Here is a 24467-nt window from a genome sequence, read left to right on the forward strand (position 1 = left end):
ACGGGAGTACATTTAGTCAATTCATGAAGGAATGCGTATAGAAATATAATGTGTCTGTGTGTGTGTGGTGCGCGCCACCGTCACCATATGTGCTGAGATGGTGAGAGCAGTGCGCAATTTCTCACGCGCACAGCTTAGAGGGAACATTTTTAATTTCCTGCTCCCCTGCCTTCCAGCATCCTCTGTTGTTATTATCACTCCCAATATGTACAGTATGTGGGGCGTGCACGCTGCGTTCAAATGAGCAAAAAAATTAATTTTTAATTGATCAGTCAATAAAGCCCAGCTAGGCATGTGTATCAACGTCTTTGTTTACTTGCTGTTGTCCTCGGACACCATCCTAGTTTGCAAAGTTGCAAGATGAAAATAGCCAAGTTAGCTTAGCACCAGCTAGTCGCTGGCATGATACAAGTGGATGAATTTAGAATTGATCCAAAAGAACAGCCTGGGTTCTCCTGTTGGTCAGTGTGCTGTTAATAATAACATCAAAATAAAACAAATAATAATAATACTACAATTACATTGCTGAATGACAAGGCTGCAAAACACCGTACATTTAGAACATTCTTCTCCTAAATAAATCAAAATGTCAATAGTGTGTGCCTGTATGTATTCTTTACTTTTCTTAGGTTCCTCTTTTCACAATACCATTGTTGAAGATGTTCATTTTTTTTTTTTTTTACAAAAGGTGTTCCATAGAGTATAAGATAAAGCATAAGCCACTCGGCGGACACTATGACGCTCGCAGAACTGCGCTTTGCATGACAGTAGTTTTGTGTGATTTTCGAGGAATATAGTTTTGTGAATTTGGTTGAATGCCAAATGTTTTTTTGGACTATTTAGGTTCCATTACATTTTCTTCTTTTTTTTTTCTTAAACTTTTCTTGATTCACCTTTTTTTAAAAATCAGATACATGCAGGAAATTGACCACCACAATGGATGAGATTTCCCCCTTTGAAAAGTATCACTCTGTTGCATTTTTGTGTTTCTTGACTTTGGTGTGTACTTATTTTTGCAATATTTCAAATTAATCTATTAGGACCAAATTGACGAGTCTCAAGTATGCATTCAATTTCACACATTTCTTGCAGAATTTTGATGTGTAGTGTATCAGACATTGGGAATGTTAAATTTGAAAGGAAAGTCAAGGATTTCTAATGACTTCTAATGAAGTCTCCATTCATTGTACAGTGAAGCTCTCATTTCAGTATAGACATCATGCGATGGTGAAGTAGTGCACTCGCCTTATTTGTGTGCCAAGCAGAGTGACGTTATATTTGGTTGTTTGTCTGGGTGCTCCGGTTTCGTCTCACCAAAAACATGCATGGTAGGTTAATTGAACATGCTAAATTTCCCCTAGGTGTGATTGTAAGCAAGAGCGGTTGTTTGTCTTTGTGTGCCCTGCAACTGGCTGACAACCAATTCAGGGTGTAGGCCGCCTTTCGCCCGTAGGCAGCTGGCTTAGGCTGCAGCACCCCTCGTGATCCTGGACAGGATGAGCGGTGTCCAATACGACATGCCACCATGTGGCGCAGCAGTTTTCAACAGGCAAAATATTACCCTTGTGACACGTACATTTTTTCTTGGCAGGTTTATGAGGGAGGCTACCACTCCCTTCACCACGACCTGCCAGAGGTGTCAAAATCCGTGCTGAAGGAGGTGACCGGCTGGATCACAGAGCGCCTTCCCAACGCCACATTGCCATCACCATAAGGCTTGTAGACTTACGGAATATGTAAAAAGAGGCCAGTCAAAACTCCAAGGAATCCACCTTCTTGAAAATATATTGTACAGTACATAGCTCTGTGGTTTAACTAGCAGTCAGCTCAAACCATACTTGGAAAATGGATGTACAGGTTCAAGTTGCAGTATGCTCAGGTTTGTAGCGCAATAATGACAAATTCTGTGATTGCGCATATAATGCCAGTTGTATTCCTCAGCCTTCCCCAAATGAATGTTTTACAAATGGCACATGATCCGTCATAGAAGTTACAAATCCGCGACTCCACATTTCCTAATCCTAATTAGTTTTATGCAAATACAACTTAGAGCGATTCACACTAGTTTGTTGATTAGGGTATGGGCCAAGGAAAAAACTGTGAATATTTTTTATTTTTTCCATTGCTAGGCAGAGCATTACTACTTCTTTCCTTAATTTCTCAATCATTTGTGCATGAATGATGTTATAATTTAGGTATATGCAAGTCTATTCCAATTCCTCGAGCCGCATTACTGTGGACGCTGTGATTAGGTTTTTCACACAGCATTACAGTTTGACTCAAACTGTAATGGTTGAATAAATATCGGATGTAACACAAAAAACACAACTCCGCCGTAGGATAACAATGTGAATTCATTTGCCAGTTGAGAATATTTTTAATTTTCTTCTTTTTAGTCCTGACAATCCACTTAAAATTCATGACTAATACCAACCTGCACATTGCAATTCTATATTTAATGTGTTGTGACTGGGTGTGTTACTGACAAACTCAATAGAATGAGATTAATTTTGGGGCTCTGGCGCCATCTCAGCTTTTCTTAAGAACTATCTTTACATACTATTTATCACACCCAATGCTTCAAAGAGTCCGTCTGGTATGTTTTGCCCCTTTATTGTTTGTGTTGCTGTGGTGACCAGTAGTATTTGTCCATTCCATCAGCAAGGCCAGTTTTCCCCCCCAGTGCAGCCTCAACCATGCTGCCTCGGGTGGTCAGTTCATGCTGCCTTTAATGGCCTGAGTCTTGTATTGATTTGCCTGGATAAAATTACATTTCTGTTGACCTCAACTAGTTATCTCTTCAAAAATGCTATAGATAATCCCGGATTATCTAAAATTTTGACACCTTTTTTTTTGTCAGAAAATCAGACATAGTTTCATCATAAACCTTGTGACTGGTGAGAAATATATAATACATCGAAAACAATGGCTTAATCTACACATGATATTACTACAAACTACAAATACTCATATGTTAGCTGGCTCTGCAGCGCATCCACACCTGCATCTTGAGCACATACATGCTGACATGAAGGTTTTTGCATCGATAACGTATCCAGGAACGTCTGTCTGACGACATGAGTGCATGTTACTGCACAACATTAGCATATCATCAGCACCGGGGCTGTGGGGTGAGGAGCGAGAACGATGTGCTGGTCGTAACCATGGCAGCACCTTTTATGCGCGTGTACGTGTGTGTTTTTAATAACATCCTGTTAATTTTGCAGCATGTGAGACAAAGGATGCTGCGCTTTCAGGGCCTGCTTTGTCCAACTGACGCTCGGAGGAGTTTCTTTTGTGTGAGCTTTGACAGACAAGTGAGGATAGTTAGCATCATTGGTGCATAGTGTGTATTGAGAGCAGCATACAGTGAATCCCAATCAGGCTGTTTCTGCTAAAATCCACATCTTTTTCCAGATTGAACACATGCAGAGAATACACTCTACAGTTCCTCCTCAGTGTGTGCATGCCCAGCAACATAGACAATAAATGGCCATGTCACCCATTTTTATTGATCGTCAATACAAGGCAGACTTTGTCGTGCACAATGAACTAGATATCAAGCACAGCAGCACAGAAAATTCCTTTCGGTCACCTGCTACTAGGAATATTTCACAGGCACCAAGTAGCTACTGTAACTCTTATGACTGCTCAGATTGCTTTTTTATGCTATTTCATACATTCATATTGGTCACTTGATGCAAGGCAGAGTTTGTGGGGCAATTTTAGCTATCAGGCCCAGGAGCTTAGACAGAAAATCAGCCATGTTACAGATTTGTATTGGTTGCTTGTTTCTAGGCAGAATCCATGGGGCACACCAAAATAACTAACTCAAAGGTCAAGGTCAAAGGTCAAGGTCGCATCACACATTACTGTGTTCATTTGTTTCTTGGCAGAATTTCCACAAATGCCTATCTAGAAGGCACAGCAACACAGTTGTTTTTTCTTAGTCGCACTTTTGAGCTGTCACCTTTTTCCTAGGCAGACTGGGGGGCACAAGCATTTACACCCTCCACCCCTCAAGCTCAGTATAAAAAATGGCCATCATCCAGTCACACTCCTATGCCGTTTCCTAAGCAACTTGAAGTAGAGGTCGCGGTTGCCCCTGGAAGAAGACAAAAACACGGCATGAAAGTTAACCCCAAAAATACTTTAAGGTCAATGCCACAAGATTGTTTATACACATAAATCACCATTCTTGTATCGGGAAGAGCGTATCAACCCTGTTTTGATCACAGTAACATCTGCTGGGTCAGTTACATATCATCAGATGGTGAGCGTATGTGAACACGTTCACATCCACAGTAAGGCACTGTTTACTTCTACAAACGTGATTTTTTTTTTGCAGCTTTTTCATGCTTAGAAATTAATCATGCACAATTACTGTGTTCCATTATACGGTATATACAGTATGTTTTATTATGATTCTATGTAGACAGAGCACCCATTTAATAACCAACATGACTGTTAGTATATTTATTTAGTCTCCTTTACATTCAGAAATAATTTTATGTGGGTGGGAAAATGCTGAAGGGTTTGCAGCACAAGTCAGTGATTACTGGTTTATTTTATAAACTGACTTTATGACTGTTTCTTTTTTTTTAAAGTATGATGGACCTTTCATGTGTGTGATTCCAAAATAGTGTAAAATATACCTTACAGACCTGGGCTGTAAAATGTATTATTTTTCCTGTTCTAGTGGTGAGAATCTAAATTATAATGGGTATAACTATAACCTTACTTATCAGGCATTTTATGAAAAAAATATTGTTTTGCTTTATATTTTAAACAGATTTAATTTTAGTGGGTGAGTCTTTGAACAACTATAACACTAAAAAAAAGCAGCGCTAAGTCTATTATGCGGGGTTGGGTGGGCAAATATTTACAGGCTAATGTGTACTGATCAAATATTCAGAACAATGCACTTTTTTATACCTTGTATCACAAGTGTAATTTATAACTGATTGAAAGTTGTATGCAGTCCCACAAACGTATGACCATGTGTTTCATCAGATCGTATATTGAATTTTTTAATGCTTGGTGTTTAAATCTACATTGCATTTTGCAGATTACAATTCTACAAAAACATGAATGTTAGAACATTCTCTTGGCATGTTTTGCTTGATTCCATAGCATGCACTTTGGGACAGTTCATTTTCTTCTGTCAACAAATGTAAAAATGCCAGGAACTGGACTTTATTGCATGTATGTGATAATGAAATGGATGATATGATTGAGCAAAAAGAAAGTCCAAAATAGTATCTGATCACAACGTTATGTCCCAGAAAAATAAGGACAATTCCACAACAGGACCTTGTATTGTATTCTTTTATGGTAAAGTGTTGTGTGCCTTAACGATATAACACCATGACCAAGTGTGAGCATGTTGGTGCAATAAAGTCTAACTCTACCAGGGTGTTTTTGATAAACAGCTATGTTGTGTAACGTTTAAACAGATTGGTTTGTGCGTCTCTTTTTCTCCATGTCTGTCACAGCATCAATGTATATTTCAAAAAAATGTATTTGTCCGAGATAATCTTTTTGCGTGTACTAAAATAAACAACACTTTGACTGTAAATTGTGATTTTTGTCCCAGTTTACTGTACAGTGGCGCGTGACGCTACATTGAACAAAAAGCAATAAAGTTGCTACTCGGGTAAAATAGTTTAGTAGTTTATATAAAGTAATAAGTCTAAGCAGGTCATAGTGCCGTTTCTGCAACGCAGGGGGGGGGCAAATAAACTCAAAATATACCCAACATACACTGCGCGCATCACTCCACCAATCAAAATCGTTCTTGCTCAATTTGCTCAAGCAGAGCACACCACGTTGAAAATGAGCCACGGTCACAAGAAAATCCAAGTAAACGATGATTTGGTGCCAAAAAGAAATGCAACCTCGGTTGTTTGGAATCATTTCGGCTTCACGAAGGCTGATGTTAACCAAACACGTGTTGTGTGTGGACACTGCCGTACCCCGGTGGCCGCAACGAGAGGTAACACAACTAATTTGTTTTATCATCTACGCCGGCACCACTCGGCTCAGTTCCTCGAATGCGAAGCCAAATCGGAATATTTTACAAAACAGAAAAACATTTCGAACACCTTTGCAAGTGTTGCGGCATGTGACGGAGGTTCCAAACGACAGAAAGAAGTAACGGATGCGATCACCTTTTACCTGGCGAAAGACATGGTCCCCATTCATGCAGTTTCCAAAGATGGTTTTAAAAAATTGATCAGCACGCTTGACAAACGGTATGTTATACCGTCACGCAACTTTTTTTCCCAAGTTGCCGTTCCGGAGCTGTACGAGAAATGCAAAGCGGAAGTTCAAACAGAGCTGTCCGATGTGGAATATTGTGCAGCGACAACGGACTTGTGCAGTCGGACTGGGGATCCCTACATCATTCTGACTATCCACTTCATTAATAAGGAGTTCCAAATTAGAAGTCGCTGTCTGCAAACGGTATATTTCCCGGAGGATCACACAAGCGAGAACATTACAGTGAGGATGAAAGAAGCGGTGGCTGCTTGGGGCCTGGACGACACACATCTAGTCTGCATAACAACAGAAAACAACATAAACGTTGCAAACATGGAGAAAGCTGATGCACAGAATGAGTGGGCCAGACTGCAGTGTTTTGGCCACGTACTTAATCTTGCAGTTGGTAAGATAATTCTTGTTCTGCCACCTTGTCTACGCTACCGTGCATTTTCTGTAATGATCTGTTTTCTAAGGTTTAGTTAGTTGTAGCTTTATATGCAATTACTTGTTTACATGAATCCATTGACAAGTTGGAGTACTTTATCATTTGTGTGAGACAGTGAAATGGCAAACTTTCAAAATTCACGTTATTGTTTCAGAATCAGTATCATATTTAAGCCCTGCAAACAACACAGAAAGCACAAGGAATACAATTCATATTGAAATACAATAGCTTCACAAGTTATAAAACATGTTGAAAGTACTGTAAAATACTATTTTTGTGAAATAATTACTGCTTTTATTTCACCATAGAAAATGCAGTCCAACGTGATGGACAAATTGAGCGTGCTGTGGGTGTCTGCAAGAAGCTGGTTGGTCACTTCTCTCACAGCTGGAAGGCCAAAAGTGCTCTTAAAGAAGCCCAGAAGGACCTCAATCTACCAACTCATTCCCTCCTATCAGAAGGCGCAAAGAAATGGGGCTCTCGACAGATGATGATCTGTAGGATACTGGAGCAGCAGAAGGCCATAACTCAGGCCCTGTCTGTGGAAACGAGGATGTGTCATTTAATCCCAACTTGGCAAGATATAGCTGTCCTGGAATCTGTCAGCAGGTCACTGGGCCCACTGCTGGACTTAACTGATGCACTCTCGGGAGAAGACTATGTCAGTATTTCCTACGTGAAGCCTGTTCTTCACCTCTTGAACAACTCAGTCCTGATTGTGCAGGAGAAAGACACAGACCTAACAAAGAAGCTGAAGGTTGAGATGCTCCACTATATCAACAAGGAATATGATCATGAAGCTACTCAGGAACTGCTTGATGTAGCATCTTCTTTGGACCCCAGATTCAAGATGGATTTTGTCAGTGCAGACAAGAAGTCCCAAGTTAAAGCCAGAGTGACCTCAGAGATGATGCAGACCCAGAAGATACATCACTGCATCTCCAATGCCACTGCCCCACCCCAGGAAAAGAAAGCTAAGAAATCCTTGGGATTTTTCTTTAAAGAAAAAGGGAGCGGAGCTGCAGTAAAGTGTGAGTCCCCTCGAACCCTCGAGGATGCCTTGGAAGCAGAGTTTAACAACTACCTGCTAACACCGTCAATCGACACGGAGGACAATCCACTTACTTGGTGGAGAATACATCAAGTGAAATTTCCAAATCTTGCCGAACTTGCCCGCAAGTATCTCTGCATTCCTGCAACAAGCTCCCCCTCAGAGAGGCTTTTTAGTACCAGTGGCAACATTGTCAATTGTTCCTCTTTAAACCCTGCAATGGTAGACAGACTGGTATTCCTAACCAGAAACCTCAACACAAGTTAACTTTGCATGCATGTGATGTTAATTATGTTAAAGTACGTTACATAAACAGTTGGACTTGTGTGATTGTAATGTTCATTTTAGTGGTACTCTGTTAAAGAAATAACAAAAACATACTCTAAACTGTTCAAGGTTCTCCATCTTTATTTAAAGACACATTTACTATTGCTTACACACATACAAATACATACATGCTTACATACATATAAATACACATGTACTGTTGCTTTGATTTTATTTAGATTTTACTTGATTTGAGCAGGACATTGCAGTCAAACATACAGTAGTTACAAGCTTGCCGCTGATGTGATGCATACGTAGTTCAGAGCTGGAGCTAATTCTCAACGAAAGTGCCGAGTTGGGCTCTTCCACAATATTACAGTACAAACTAACCCTATATTGCCAAACGCATCGAATTTGATACAAGCATCTCTGCGACTTATTGCATCACCATATAGTAAAAACCTTCCTAAAAACAATCTGATACTTGTCTTCTGCCCCCTGGTGGTTATTTTCTTTACTACAATTAGGACACCGTACAAGGGACAATCCAAGATGGTCTGCTTCAACTAGTTCCCAACTCGCTGAATCCAGATACAAAGGAATTTGATTTTGTCCTTTCGTACATAGTAAAAGCATGCAAAAAATGTATGTTCAAATTTGATACGACAGGTAAAAAGCTGACTTTGATCGTAAATGCTCATTTGTCACTTTTTTTCTCGGTGCAGTCTACATTATATTCATTACTGCTCATTACAAAAATGTGTTAATCAATTACACCGATTACTGATAAAAATGTGACGTTTTAACCAAATAATTGCATTAAAGTGGACCGCTCAGTTTTTTTTGTTTTTTTTTACAAAAAGAAACAGGCTTTGTTTTGCTATAAAACATGACAGTTATTGAATGAAAGGTGAAATGACCGGTTTGTCACACATTGTTAATGACATTTTGAAGCTAGGACGTTCCATTTTTAAGATTCCGTGTTCAAAGTGTTTCTTTATTGCCATTAAATTTACGTTAGGATGCAGCACAATAAAAGCAAGCAATAAAAGTATCTGTAAAACGCAGAAATCATATACTCACTCAACGTTCAGGAAGAGATTATTGCAGATACAATTCAAGTAATTTGATAAATTAAAAATAAAATCTTTTTACTCACATTTGAATATATATTGCAGGATTAAACAAAACAAAAAAAATCTGTACTATACCAAATAGTAGTATCGTGCCACCCAACAGGCAAACTACTCATGGTTAACTAAATTTAAACGCCACACGCAGCTGTGTTGTTTGCCAATCGCCTGTAGGTGGCAGTGTTGCATCATAACGCCACTGAAGCCATTGAGAGTTGAACGTAATGTAAGAATAGAAAGGCGTCTAACGTCTTAAGCATGAATAAAACCCCGAATACCAAACTTCACTTCTAACGTTTTAGCCATCAATATATAATCAAAACAAAAAAAACAAGCCTCGCGTTTTTTATTAAGTAGGTACACCTCCAGATGAACATATTATTGGTTGCGCGAGGAACGGCTTCCGGTGTAAAATGATGAGGGCAGTGTGAGATTCTTGAATCACTCTGGTTTTCATTGATTTATATGAGAAAAGGTGAAACCATTCTTTTGCTATTACAATACGTAGGAGGAATGTTTGTTGTCTATCCAAAGATTGCTAATATGTTGTGATGTAACAGCCCAAGATTATTAGATTAGATTCCACTTCATTTTCATTACATGTTGGAAGCAATCAAAGCAGCGTCGTCATCATTAGCCAAGCATGTTAAAAACAAACAAAAACCACAAGGTTATTGGTTTTTGGGTGCCTAAGCCTTTCATATTTTACAGAAAAAAAGGTAAAATTTACATTTTGGACATAATAGTCACATTACAGTCATTAAGAAAATTTAAAAAAAAATGTTGCGTTTTGGACAGAATGGTCACATTACAGTCATTAAGAAATTTAGAAAAAAATGTTGTGTAGTGATTAAAAATGTAACAAGTGTGGGAAAAAAATGCAGGTTGCATCTCACCAGAAGCGATCCATTCTCATCATGTTCTGATCTCCTTCACCTTCTTATTGATTGTCATTCACTTCTAAGCACTGCCTGTTGTCCTTTCTTCTCTTTATCCTTTAATGTCACTCCCTTAAATTCTTCAAAACATATTTATTTCTGTTGCCTCTAAAATCCTCTCCTTCTATTTGCCCCTTGTCCAGACAACGGTTATATGACTGTTGTGAAGTTCATTTCATTTTAAACACTTTTACCATTATTTCGGTCTCGTTCACCTTTTGCCAGGACGGCCATGAATGCCAAGTCATCTGCAAACACCAGTTACTAACGGCAAATCACACTGAAGTGAATAATTATCACAGATGCCGTTATCACTTGCTGTACTTGGAACTTGCTTTGCTATAACAGTGTAAAAAAGTGAAACGCAGTCCTTACTTTTCAGATGTTATTTGTCATTAGTTGTTTCTCGTAGGAGGGTAAGGAAGGTCTGAAAAATGGCTTTGCATTGTTTATGCTTGCATGATTTGTTTTTGTTTGTTTCTTTAATATTTTAATTTTAGCAATAGTTTATAATTCTTTGTTTCTTCAAAACGAGCCGATTCTGTGGTGTTTCCTCATGAGGTGCTCTGGACCCAGCCACAAGTTCTTACATTAGGTCATTGCTCTTTGTGCGTGTTTGAATCCTTGTGGGCCGTGGGTTTTGACATTATGTGAGGCACTTTAATTTGCATTATTAGGTATGAAAAACACTTTATGAATACAATTAGATGGATTTTTTTTAATGGTAAATGTGCTTTCACCTACCTTTAACACTAGTTGCAGCATTAGGAGCAACTGGAGGTTCAGTAACTTGTTAACAGTCATTCCGTCAAACATCAAACCCCCAACCTCCAGGTTGGAGACCACCACTCTGCCACTGGAACCATGCTTCCAAAAATAATTTCCTTATCAATTCCATGATTTTCCCTTGGCACACCTGACGATATCTCATGGCAGTGGTTGGAAATCACGCCTGTATACTGCTGAAATAAGAGTTCTGTGTGGTGCTGGTGGAACAGTCTGTTGCTGGCATAAATAGACGAACGAAGATACACTGTAATACATACTGTAAATACTACCTTTCATACCAATTACGTGCAAATTACCTATGGAGCATTTGATAATTTCACATCTCTCACGAATCACTAAAGTGCTGCTGCACAGTGGTTGGGAATCACTGAATTCTATTCTAGTCCAGCTTTCCTTTGCAAAGAGCCATCTCAGTCAAGAGTAGCATTTCTTCTGTTCAATTCACATTCCTGAATACTCAGTGAGGAAAAGCTGTTGCTATGGCCACAGCAGGCCTGGGAGTAATTCTTCAAACTTGTGCCTGTTAATCTTAATAGATCAATGTTTTCAACCGACATCACGGAACTTTAGGGGCTGTCTGTGGTATTGGAAATCTTGAAAAAAAAAAGACATAAATATTCAAAACAAACAACTCATCACCGTCTGTTGACAGGCTGCTCTGCTGAAATGCTCTCCGCTCCGTGTGATGAGCGGGCATCGTATGTGTTATTGTTACTCACTCATTTCGCTAGCTTGTGTGTTTGATATTAGCGTGCTGCGACGAAGACAATTAGCATCTTGACATGCATTAACTGCAAGTTTTTATTTTTTACACCAATATCTGTGTTGCCCACGGACCGGTACCAGTGTTTGGGGGCCACTGATTTATAAGATGTGTCAGTCATAAATGGTCAAATGAAATGGCTATTGTAAAGATATTTGGGGTCAAAATCCCGCTGAGTGCTGCTTTAAATGATATACAGAACAATTCCACTAAATGACACAAGGTGCAATTAACTTGTGTCCAGTTGCTACGATAAAGAATAATAGCTTTGGTTTACTAAACAGGCCAATCGTTTGTTCTTAGTGTAGTAAATCTGTGGACAAATTGAGATTACATCATCATATCACTATATATGCATAGTTTTTGTCGCATATTTTTCCAATGCAAAACGTGCTCCGGCCACAAATTTGTCAAACACTATTTCCAATCTATTAGGGAATAGACACCAGAAGACGTCGATAAAATCTTACCGGTGTAGGTTACTGAGGGTGCGGCCTCGTTTATGTCCGCCTCTTGTTCTCAGCCAATGAAATACTTCTCATAATTTGATTGTTCCAACCTCTTGTCAATCAATGTCACCTCTTCTCTGTCGCCACGCCCACCACGCTTCCTGGAGGTTCATTCGTGCGTGACACCTTGCGGTGTAGCTGTTCCTTGAGCTGGGGAGTACTATCGCGTTTATTCTATGCACGCGTCTCTCATTATTATATTTAATATCTGTACTGTATGACATTGTAAACCTTTATTTTTTTATTTAGCTGTGTTTTGTCGCTGCGAAGTTTGGTGGCTTTGCTGCCAGGATTTGCCCGAGTGGTCGCTGAACGCACCGTGTCAGTTGCCGTAGGAATACATGTACAGTATAGTAGTGGCTAACAGGCTATTAGCGAATTAGCCGGATCGCTTGTTCTTGCCAGATCCCCACAATTCTCTACAGCAAGTCCCACCCTCCACGGAGTGCGTGGTCGTCGTGCGAAGCTGCAGCCGTGAAGCGGTACTTCCCCACCCCCCTACCCTTCAACTCGACCGGCATCGTCGTTACTTGTTACACCTTCGACGGGGCTACGAGCAAAGCTAAACCATTAAGCCGTAGTACGTTAGCAAGGTGACGCCAACGACATTGTTGGCACTACGTGGGGGAAAGACGTGTCTTCTAAGGAGGGATACGTTCGCTGTTCTCATCACCGCCGGCTGAGAGGTTTGGCTTCAAGAAGCGGCGGAAAGCAAGAGTGACCGAGGAATACTACACGGCGAAGGAGGGGACGGGCTAGTTTAGCCGGTGAGATTGAATTCGCATGTAAGTGGACCGTTTGGCACTAGCTTTTCCCGGCGGCTTATCGTAACAAGCGACCGTGTTAAACCGACCGGCCACTTGTTTTCGGTTTAACTTGTACGTTCGTTGAACGGTAAATAAATACTTGAAGGGTGGCTTAACTCTTAGATAGCATAAGGTTAGTTATCGTCTTGAAGGATGGCGAGACAATTTGTCCGATCGCATTTGGAAGTTTAGATCAACTCTGGTCGGTGTCTTTTTATCGGAAAGGCGCTGTCGCCTTACCACAACTGTCACTAGTATTAGCCTCTTTGCTAGCCCACGACCAGCCTATGTTTACAGATATGTGTGTGTGTGTGTGTGTGCGCGCGAGACATGCTTGGGCAATATTTGCAAAACCTAACGACTGACCCTGTTTATCTGATGTTCCCTCCACCCCCTCCCGCACTGGCAAACGTTAGTCTCATATCTGCCCAATGCAGCTGTGGGAACTCCATGTTCCCTGGCTCAACTCGAGATAATGCAGCCGTTCAGTGTCAATGTCAGACCTCACCACCAATCGTCACTGCTTTGCACTTACTGCCTTGGGTTGTCAACTTATGAGTTGATGAGCCAGTTAGCGTGGCAGTGGAATTCCAGCTGTCTGTCAAAATCAATACCACATGCAAAAAGCAATAATTTTGGCATGTACTTGGAAAAAAAGTGCTGCAGGGAATTCTTCAACCATGTGACAAACTAATTTTGATGATCCAAATGATGACCCCGAAGTATCAACAACCTCTCTTGACTATGACCTCTCCTACCACAGACAGAGAGCAAGCACTGCCACTGAGCCACACACAACCATGAGTATTGAGATACCGGTGGGCTTGAAGGAACTGCTGGAGGGCTACACGGTGGAGGTCCTTCGGCAACGGCCGTCGGACCTGTTGGAATTTGCCGTCCAGTACTTCACCCGCTTGCGGGACACCAGGAGTCAAGATGGGGGCAGCGAAGGTGGGAAAATGGGAAAGGGGGTGATGTTCGATGGAGAGCCCATGCAAACGGAGTCCAACGGCGACGATGACGAAGATGATGACTCAGACTTTGAACGTAAGTACTACCAGTTTCATGTACTCTGAACCCTGTAATTTGCGTGGTATAGGGACTGACTCTTATTTCAAATAGTTTGTACTTAATGTCCCCCTAAAAATGTTTAATTGCCCATATTTATAGTTTAAATGTTAAATCAATAGCTGCTCAGCAGAGCAAGAACACACTAATCAGAGCAAAAATACATCCGCCGAAGACTCCATATCGGCCATCAATAACTCGGACTAAACCTATCTCTTCCCTGACATACAATGGTCTTCAAGCAGTCAAAATATATCACTATAATGTACTTCCTTGACACCAATTACTGCTTTCTTATTAGCCGGGGTCAAATTGTGGCATCTTAGGGTGTCACAAAAAAAGTACAAATTAGACCAGGTGAGATTTTGAGCGAATAGCTGGAAATAGAGGATTTAAAAAAATCAATAGTGGACTGTGAACAAGTAGCATTTTGTACCAATTAATTCTTATTATATTGTAGAATTATATACATTTATTGTTTCCATTCATTACATGTACTATTACCATTGAATTGGAGCATGGCATCTATCAAGATGAAGTCGATGCCTTGCTCATGGGCACCTCGACAGTAGTCAGGAAGCAGACTCTGATCTTGCCTGCAAAAAAGCATTGTGTTGTGTGCATTTATGCAGCCACTGTTTCAGCCTGCAGCTAGAACCCACCACACAAAGCCACTGGAAAGCTCCGTCACAATCCTGGACAATTGTGTGAAGAAGGCCATTTTGTGGAAAATGGTCTTAGTGGGGTGAAAACTGGTTATATCTCTAATATGTCAGAAAATAGGGAAAAATGTTGATCATTGCTTTCCTAAGCAAATGCAGATGTTTGCAAATATTTTAAGTGGATTAAAGACTGTTTTCATGGAGGACTACAGAAACCAGTTAATTACTGTTGAGATCTGTGTCAGATTCATTCTAATAAAGAGCAGCAAACATACAGGCTTAGGGTTAGTTGCTTTCTTAATATACTATGTGGTGGAGCCCTCTCTGAAATACTTGCCACCAGTTATTGCGTAGCACAGCTCCAAGTGAGCGCACATGGTCCTACCCGGTGTCGTCTACTACTGAGAAAGGGATGTCATATAGTCAATAAATAAAATTATTTTTCGGGTTTTTTGTTTATCTTTTTGACCGCCAGTGTCACACAGGCACATGTTGTCCTGCTCGTATGCCACTTCACCTCCCTTAAAAAAAATAACTTCCCCGCTGTGAGCATCGAAACCTCACCTTGTTCTCCAACTATTATTAAATTTGTGATTCTGAAAGCTTTTTAACCTGCTCTCCCTATGAATTATTCTTTCGCGATGCATTACAGGAAGCAAATTTAACATTACTTTCAAATTGCATAAAAAGGGGAGGCGCAAGGCTACACAGCACAGAGGCTCATGTTGAGTTGACTGCTGGTGATCAGTTTTAGTGATTGGCAATAAAAGGCTTTGATTGACTTGTCAATCATGTACATTTCCTTGGAAATCGGCCAATCATGATCAGCGGCCGATATTTCTTATTTGTTTTTTTTAAATGAATATGAGAATGCCATGCCTTACTCATTGACAAGCTAATCGGGACAGCCACGCTGCCCGTTTTCCAAGAGTTGGTGTCTGTATTTCCAAAATTTACCGGACACGTGGTCCCTCACCAGCTTGACAATTATTTATATTTTTATTGTTAAGTTATTGACGCCACCTCAGCCTACAAAGTATTTCGTTTGCTTCTGGTCCAAATGTCACAAGTTAAGTTAATTTAATATTTTTTCATAAATGTATACAATTGGCCAGTCCTCCCTCGAGGTGTCAAAATGCATTGATAATCATCAAGTAATGGATTATCAAATTAATTGACAACTATTTTAAAAATCAAATAATCATTTAGAGCTCAACTTAAAATTGTCCAAATCCTCTGAGTTCGGCTTCCAAACAGTAATTATTGTCTTATTTCTGTAGTCCTTCAGGGAAACAGACTGATTATTGTTTGTGTCGTTAAATCAAAATCTGACATTTCCAGACATCTGCTTTTACTGTGGAAAACTATGATCTAACCAGTAACTTAATCAGTTTCCAAGATTTAGGCGAGTTATGACATACATTTTGGTTTTAATAATTGGTAAATAAACAGTAATCAAGGGGAAAATGCACTTTTATGGAAAATAAAATGTTATCAGATTATTTGATGAATCGGTTGAATAATAAATAGAATAATGCATTCCAAACATAATCCACAGATAGCCCTCGTCCACATGTGGGTTTTATTCTTGTAAATGTTTTTTTTAAATTGTTTTTATTACCCATTCGTAAGTGTTGAATATGGCTTGCTCTCTTTGATGATGCAATGTTAATAGTTGAACAAACATGTAATTTTTGGAGGATTTAGGCCGGCGCCAAAAATATGTACTTATACTTACTGTTTTGATATCTTCTGTAAAAAATCTAGGCAGCAAAGTGGTTGTCACTGAATTATTTGTGCTCTTGCTGAGTGTTATTACGGAATTTCAACTGACCCAAAGTCACTAGACTGACATGAATAAGGAAATTCATTTAAAAAAAAACCCACACACACCCCACACAGTGAGTGTACCCTGAGCTGGAGTTCTCTTCTGAGGGTTTTGTAGACTTACAGGAGATGCGAGCTGCTCCGCTGCTCTGCTCTGCATATGCTGCGCAGAGCGGCGTGGCCTACATCTTTTTCGCTGTGGAGCTGTGTTGAATGAATGTGTGTTGTCTTGTGAATGAAGCTTCTTCATTGCATTTTCTCAGTGGCTTGATCTTGGTTTAATGGACTGTGAGTCTGCCAAAGGTATACGCTTGGAGCTCCCATTTGTTTTCAGGGTGGAATTTCAGATTATGTCTTTCAGTTGCCAGTTAACCAAATTCATTATGCCCAGGTACAGGCGTAGTCATAGGTTAATTGATCATTCTGAGTTTGTTGGTTGTTGATTCTTTTATTATATGCACCTTAATAATTGCATTAACAATTTAATTAGTCATTAATTTCCCCATAATACACCATGGAAATTTTGCTCACTCCTACACGATATGCAAGTAATGATTGGCTGGCTTTGTCGATTGGCTCAGGGTAAAAGCGGGGATTACTGTCTGTCTGTCTACCTGCCTGCCTGTCTGTCTGTCTTTTTACCCCTCCCCCTTCCCATTCACACTCTATCTCTCTCTCTCCTTGTGTAAACGTGGGTAAGTGTGTGCTTGTTTGACGGATGCTTAGCGCACTCTGCATGTATGAGAGCCAACTGAGCTGTAACTACTTCCCATTCAAATTCCAGTCAGAACATGCAATGTATCCGTAATACATTATGATTAACACAATTTCCCCATTTAGACTTTCCACAATCCAACGTATCAGTAAAGAACAAAGCTTAAAAGTGTTGCGCTTTCTTGCCTGAACACTGTGGATGACAAACATGGCATCCATTGCACGAGATTATCTAGCCAGCTTTGTAACACCCCCCCCAGGGCACATATTACACAGGCCTGTATAGCTATATGCATCATGTGCTCTAGCCTGACCACTCTGATGCATAGCCTGCAGATAAAAAGTAACACATGCTCAAACATCAATCGGCTGTCCAGAGCTAAACGTTGTGAAATGACTTACATCTGAGTTGGTTTCTTTAACATGTATAGGAAACTTTGTGATTTCAATAAGGTATTGAGGCGAAAACTCTGTCACATTTTGGTGAATTTCATTATGATTTTTGCAATACTAGGACTCCTTCTCGATGCCAGCAATATGCAGAATATCTTTAAAAACTTGAAGATTAAATACAGACGCTATCAGGATGAATATGTGTCAGTTCCTGGTGTACTCAAAGACTTACAGTGCTGTGAAAAAGTATTTCCCCCCTTTTTGATTTCTGTGTTTTTTGCATATTCATCACTCAATGGTTTCATTTCATCAAACCAATTTTAATATCACACCGAGACAACCCCGGGATGTAAAAAAATGCACTTTCTTAATTATGATTTTTATTTATCAAAGGGGGTAAAAAATACAAACCTATCTGGCCCCATGTGAAAAAGTAATTGTCCTCCTTTGTTAAATCACCGAGACAGAAATCACCTGCTCAATACTTTTTCACAGCACTTTATATGAGATTTAAAAAAATGTGAGGGAGTGCACATTTCCACAAACACTTTACGACTGAATGTGAACATTTTTAGGTCGTTTCTGTTGAGTTGTTGAACAAGTGACCTGATTAGCAGTGTTTTGTGTGTTGTGTGCTTTTACCATTGCTTCCCTAGAGGTACGGCATTTGCCAGCCTTCCTCACTGACGGCGCTGAATGGAAAAGCCCTCAGATTTCTCAGTCAATCGAGCTGTCTGAGTTCTAATACATGTTATGCAGGCTTTACCTGTCTGCATGTCACATTGGCTTTAATTTTTGACAATCTTTCCATTTCAACTATATCAAATTGAGGCTACAAAAGTTCAGCAACCCAAATTTCTCATTACATTTTTAAACGCTTCTTAAAGAGACTACATGGACTTTACTGGCCTAAATTGGACTGGGATACATTGAGTATCGGGTGATCCCTTTATGTTGTTACTTATATCAATATTATTGGTCGAATACAATTTGTATTTTTCGTACGTTAAGGCACACTTTTCTGTCGTGATTTAGCTGATCCTGCCTGCTATACTAAGGTGTAACTTGTATATATTAAAATTAGAGGTCATACTAGCTTGGTTTCCATTCGTCCTAAGCAAAATATAAAAGCAATGATTCTTCAATTTTGATGTCATAATTGTGATTTGTAGGTATTTCTACTTAAGAGTGGCTCGCTTCTAAGGCACAATTGTTGTAGCGCACTGACTTGCGAGATCTCGTAATTCACGTGAAATCCCCTGTTCTTGCAAGACTTGTTGGGAGGTAGACGGATGTAGCCCCCGAGCACTCGCTCAACATGGGGGATTCAACCCGACGTGTACGGGTGGCCACGTGGGGCGTGCAGGATCACCCCGGGGCAGAACGGTCCCCGACCAGGAGCACTTCCCCATGCCGCGGTGCGCCGCGACCGGCTCCGGGTCGGCCTGGGTCTTTGGTGTCAGCTGCATCCCCATGCTCTAAACCCCCACCCTGGCCCCAACCTGGCCGCTTCCCTATGGGCCACGGGGGGCAGTGCTCGCTGCGCCCTCCACCCAGACCGGGGCCTACTGCACCCGTGGCAGGCCACCAGCGAGGACTGGCTGCTGGATGCGTTGTAAATAAAAAAAATTGTGTTTCCATTAAACGTTTGCGATAAACTTCTATAAAAAACGATCTTAAAACCACATAATGAGAGCGTAAAAACATTTTGGGGAATATTTAAGTTTTTTTAATTTCTGTTTTTCTTTTACCAGTTTACTATTGACCAAATTACATTTTGCACATTTCTGAAGACAATGTAAACCCAGATATTGGCTCCCCAAATCCCTGCTACCCAACCATGTTGACTTTCTTTTTGCGGTTGGCGAATACTTTCGATGTTGCAGACATCACCAGATGTTGGTGAGGAGAACGTGGAGGTAGTGTACCAAGACGAACTGCCAGAAGATGGAGAAGAGTAATGCATTACCACCGTTGGCCACTTTCCTAAGCATGCTGTAAAAGGCGCTGGTAATGCTCCTAAAAAAATTGCCAACTGTCCAACAAAAGTAAAACCAGAACTTATTTACTGCTGTCAACACATGCATACGCTATGACAATAGCATTAACATTTTGCATGTATGGGGGATGTGGGTGGCATCTTCAGATTACTATTAATATTTGTGCCCTGAAAAATCAACAGAACATGGAGAAAAGATGGGCAATCTTTGGTAGATAAACTACAGGTAGTTTACTTGCTGTCAAAGATGGTCATTGTTTTACCTTTGGCACTTCCTCATTCTTTCCCTGAGCAATCTTCAGTGGCACTGTAGAAAAATGGGGAAGTACTGGCTGTCGATCCTTCTCAGTTTGGAATTCATATAGCGTGCCATTCCCATACATCATAACATTTAAAGAGTTAATTCTCACCTTAGTCGACAATGACAACATCTTAAATTCTTGTACTGGTATTCCTTTTTAATAATCATTATTAGGGCTCCACAAGATTTGGAAATTATGAGATGTGGGTGTTGTTGAGTAACTTGAGAGGGGTCTGGTTTGGTGGCTTTAGTATCATATCCCTGCTTTTTGAGATGATGATTGCAGATGATGTGGTAATGTTGGCTTCATCACGCTGTGATCTCCAATTCTCAATGGAGCAGTTCACAGCAGAGTGTGAAGCGGTTTTGATGAAAATCTGCACCTTCAAATCTGACAACATGGCCCCCATTTGAAAAGGGTGGATTACCCTCTCCTGGTCCATGGTGAAATCCTGCCCAAAGAGGAGTAACTCAAGTATCTTGGTCTTGTTCATGAGTGAGGGAAGAATGTAGTGGCAGATTGAGGGGCAGATCATTGCAGTGTTTGCAATGATGCAAACTGTATCTGCATCTGCCTGTGGTGCTGAAAAAGGAATTGAGCCGAAAGACCAAGCTCTCAGTTTACCGGTCGATCATCATGTATGGTCACGAATTGTGGGTCTTGACCCAATGAACAAGAACCCAGATACAAATGGCCAAAATTAGTTGTCTGGGTTCCTTCCCCCTTGGAGAGAAAGTGAGGATCTCGATCATCTGGGAAATGCTCAGTGGAACTGGTGCTCCTCCACGTTCAAGGAAGCCAGATTAGGTGGCTCGGGCATCTGAATAGGATGTCTCCTGGACGCCTCCCAGGTGATGTGTTCCAGGCACGTCCATCCTGGAGTAGGGCACGGGGACGACCCAGCATACGCTGGAGAGACTGCGCCTCCCTACTGGCCTTTGAAGGCAGAGGGATTCCGCCAGAAAAGCTGGACGAATTGGCTTGGGGGGGTTCTGAGCTTGCCTACAAAAGCTGTTGCCCTTGCAACCCGACCCCGAATAAGCGGACTAAAATGAATGGAATAGATGGAAGTATTCAATGCTTTTAGGACAAAAGAACATTATATTTCCGGTGGCAAACTTCACAGCCACATAATTCTATATTATTTATACAGCTATACTAAAAAAAAAGGGCTGAAATCATCTTATTTCAAAAGGGCTACAGCTAATTGTAAGGTCTTAAGAAAGTGTACGTTTTAAGATTTTGTTGGGGTGTTCGTTTTTCTTTTCATGTACTATTTTTTTCTCACTCCGTTTAAGTTGCACAAGGCAGGCTTGTGACAGTCATTGCTCTGCACATTCAATTTGTTCTCCTTTATTGTTTCTATTGTCTATATGACTTGAGGCTGCCTTTTCATCGTAATCCACTTTTTAACCATCATTATACGCAGACTCACGTCAAAATGAGTCTTTTTTTAAGTCAGACATCAATCCAGTTTGTATATTGAGATTCAATATTAGCCAATAAAAGGCAAAAGGCTTGAAAAATGCTCTAATTTGAATGCAGCGCCATTGTGGAGTAGGATCGTGACTCATTATCGAAGTATTGGCTCAATTTTTGGTTGCGACACGTCCACTCAACTCTTGAAAAATGACAGTGACAACGCACAGCAAGTTTGAATCTGCTGCCAATCTCACAGGAATTGAGGAATAACCTGCTTCAAGTGATTTTTGGATAAATTTCCAAAGCATTTCAAAACCAGGATTATGCTGTGTTGGGCACATTTTGTGGAGGATGGCTTCTGTAATGTTCGCGCACGTCCGAAATAGGTTTCCGGGTTTTAAGTGAGACACTTCCTCATTCACACACACATTGATCGGTCTCTCACTTTCAATAAAGCCAACCCAATGAAGAGACACGGTGGCCACTAGGCGCCCATGTATTAGAGACCAATCAATGGCAAGCGTTTTCCAAATCAAATTAAGGAGAGCGGAGACCCAGGTGGAGTAAAGCTTATTGAAATATTGAATGTCTTTTTTTTTTATATTAATGTAAAAGGGACCGTTCAAAATCTAAATTATTTCGGACCAACAAAAAAAGTTCATCCTACTAATTTCAAGCCTAATTATCCCGCAAAACTGATAAAAATGGCATAAAAAATTAACAAAACGTGTTAAAAACATGATTATATCCCTTAACCAATGAGAAAATGCAGTACATTACTCCTACTTTGATGAATCAGTTTCTGACGAAAATATCAAACAAGTGTGTTCCAAGAGTGTTCCAACGTGTCTTGTGACTATACTAACACTCTTTTACTCTCCATCCTAGTCCCCCTTACTCTGCATGTGTTGACCTGGATGTATGAGACCAATCTAATTAGACAAGATGGCTTACAGGGAGAAGAGGTTATTATAGGCTTTAGCAGAACTGTCTTTGCCATGCCAGGTAAATTGAATTAACATGGGTGGAAGCTACTCCAGTGAAAAGGTTAATAAACATGAATGGGTAGAAGAAATCTAAATTAATGTTAAGTGAAGTAAGTTTACTTCTTCAATCTGTGTGTCTAAGATATTACTCGGGTGAAAGTTGCTCTTTATTTTGGGAATCCCTCTCAACCTGCGTCAGCCACCCATTTTACTGGTGGAAGATGGATTGTTTTTATGATTTGTGAAACAACAATAAAGTAGATAGAATGGGATTTTCCACATTGAGCGCTTTGCACTGCAAAACATGCCCGTGCATTGCATTTTCACATTAAGAGGGTTGTATTTGATTGATTCCGTTGTGAGGCAATGTTAGGAGTGCAGAGCTTTCTAAGACCGGCCCAGTGATTCAAGACAAAGCACAGCTTTTGTTACTATGATTAAAGGTATAGAGAGAGGTTGCTTGAAGGTGACAATGATCTGTTTCAAGGCTTTGGATAACACAAGGTTGTTTTCTATTGATACTAATAGATACATGCATATGGTTGGATTAACCAAAGCTATTTGAAAGTAGTTATTTTGAGGGGGTTTGCGTCTCTACAGAGCAGAAAATGTGTAAGTAAAGCAATGACAAGTCAAATGTACCCATTGTGCCTGGTACTCAGTTTTGATTTTACGGACAGTCATCTTTGGCCTTTGGTATTATTCACTTTTCTACACAATGCCTCTAAACTCCATCGCAGAGGAATTTTAGTAACCAGGCGCACAGCCCGATTAGAAGGGTGAAATTAAGGCAGATTTGTTTTCATCCACCATTAAATAAATTTAACCACGATCAATGAACATGAAAGAACACTTGAGTATTTACCAGCTAACAGAGGGTCTAAATAATTCACTCCTTATTTGAAGTTAATTTGAATCTTGTCGAATGTGTTTGGTGCAGTCCCCATAGCTGATACAGCTACAGTTGCCATAGAAACTGCTGGCCTTGAGCAGCTCAAAGCCAGTCCCTCCCGCCCATGACTGTGATAGGCGGTAGGTAGCCTTGTTTCGGGTTTATTTAAAGTCAGAGGTCATGAGTAGTCCACAGCCCTTTCCTTTACAAATGCTGCTTTGTATGTCCATTTGTTTGGCCTTAATGTGATGTAATTGTTAAAATTTGAGGAAAGTTCAGTTGTCTTTTTTTTTTTTTGCAATGGAACACAAGAAATGCAGGCAACTACAAGACTGTTGGATTTAATGACTCGGCTGTAAACATAAGCTTGAGTTTGAGGACGTTTGGACTTCTTTTTGACTGTAAATGGTCATGTAATTGGAGACCACTTTGGCCTTGTTTATGTTTCACCCCAGTGGTCTGATGAGCGTTCGTTCCGATTTCCTACCCACTGACTGTTCACAGCATGCAGCCTTTTTTGTCACAGATTACAACTGGTGGTCAAATCTGGTTGTACTGGCACATATTACACGATATTCATCCAGGACAATGAAAAGTTTAAATTGTGTTCTGAATTACTGTTTTGATTCTGGTCTTGAATTGAGTCGAATAATGTAGCCTGCAGGAGTGGCCTTGATGGAGGTCTGAGAATGTACTTCCCGCAGCTGCTGTTGCATGTTCAGGTGGCAATGACGTCTGAGACAATGACATTTTGCCTGAAGATTCGATAAATCAAACGGTCGCTTCAGTTCAGTCCCCAGAATTGTCGATTATTGGATGCTTATGCGCATCCATAGTCTTAGTGCTGACATAACAACAATGACGCCATTTATATTAATCTGCCTTATGTTTATATAACTTGATCAAAGAACAACATGCACTTTGTATGGTACAGGAGACTTACCCTAACTTACCATTAGTGCAAGAAGACCAAGGGGAGTGGGTAAAAAAGCAACAGTGAAACTAAATTTGTGATGTAATGTGTCAGAAAAGGTCCAGGACTAATGTCACAAAATATGTATTTACGATCCAAACAACAAGTTTTCCCCTTCCAAATAATTCCAGTAGCTTCCGGTAACACCCTCAGCTCTGTTGTCACGGACATTTAATGTTGTCTGTCTTGACAATGGGTCTCCTTGATGACTACTCCCTCCCTTTAGTTTGGAAAGAGGGAATAAAAATATCACACAAAGACAGA

At 40.4% G+C, this 24467-nt stretch overlaps 3 protein-coding genes across 5 annotated transcripts in view; all 3 read left to right on the forward strand.

The window, feature by feature from the left end:
• The window catches only part of mgll (monoglyceride lipase), a 29518-nt gene extending 25675 nt beyond the window's left edge, over positions 1-3843 (forward strand). For both annotated transcript variants that reach the window (XM_088291711.1, XM_088291710.1), the window contains one exon: positions 1592-3843. In XM_088291711.1, the coding sequence (XP_088147837.1) occupies positions 1592-1714 (123 nt within the window). In that variant the 3' untranslated portion in view covers positions 1715-3843. The remainder of the gene's footprint in view (positions 1-1591) is intronic.
• A 1942-nt stretch (positions 3844-5785) lies between these two features.
• Positions 5786-8155, forward strand: LOC148340173 (E3 SUMO-protein ligase ZBED1-like). Its single transcript, XM_088291702.1, has 2 exons — positions 5786-6667; positions 7018-8155. The coding sequence occupies exons 1-2, from the start codon at positions 5836-5838 to the stop codon at positions 8025-8027; spliced, it is 1842 nt and encodes a 613-aa protein (XP_088147828.1). The 5' UTR covers positions 5786-5835; the 3' UTR covers positions 8028-8155.
• A 4074-nt stretch (positions 8156-12229) lies between these two features.
• Positions 12230-24467, forward strand: part of prkar2aa (protein kinase, cAMP-dependent, regulatory, type II, alpha A) — a 30477-nt gene continuing 18239 nt past the window's right edge. The window contains exons 1-2 of one of the 2 annotated variants that reach the window (XM_088291704.1): positions 12230-12926; positions 13729-14012. In XM_088291704.1, coding sequence (XP_088147830.1) covers positions 13766-14012 — 247 coding nt within the window. In that variant the 5' untranslated portion in view covers positions 12230-12926; positions 13729-13765. Of the gene's footprint in view, positions 12945-13728; positions 14013-24467 lie in introns of both variants that reach the window. The other variant, XM_088291703.1, reaches the window with a different exon arrangement.

This window comes from Idiotropiscis lumnitzeri, chromosome 3, assembly GCF_059441095.1.
Source record: "Idiotropiscis lumnitzeri isolate Australia: NSW breed Sydney's pygmy pipehorse chromosome 3, RoL_Ilum_1.0, whole genome shotgun sequence".
Classification (NCBI taxonomy): Eukaryota; Metazoa; Chordata; class Actinopteri; order Syngnathiformes; family Syngnathidae; genus Idiotropiscis; species Idiotropiscis lumnitzeri.

Coding starts and splice junctions, on each gene's coding strand:
- LOC148340173 (XM_088291702.1), top strand. CDS start 5,836: ATGAGCCACGGTCACAAGAAAATCCAAGTAAACGATGATTTGGTGCCA. Junction 6,668..7,017: donor CGTACTTAATCTTGCAGTTG/GTAAGATAATTC, acceptor ATTTCACCATAG/AAAATGCAGTCCAACGTGAT.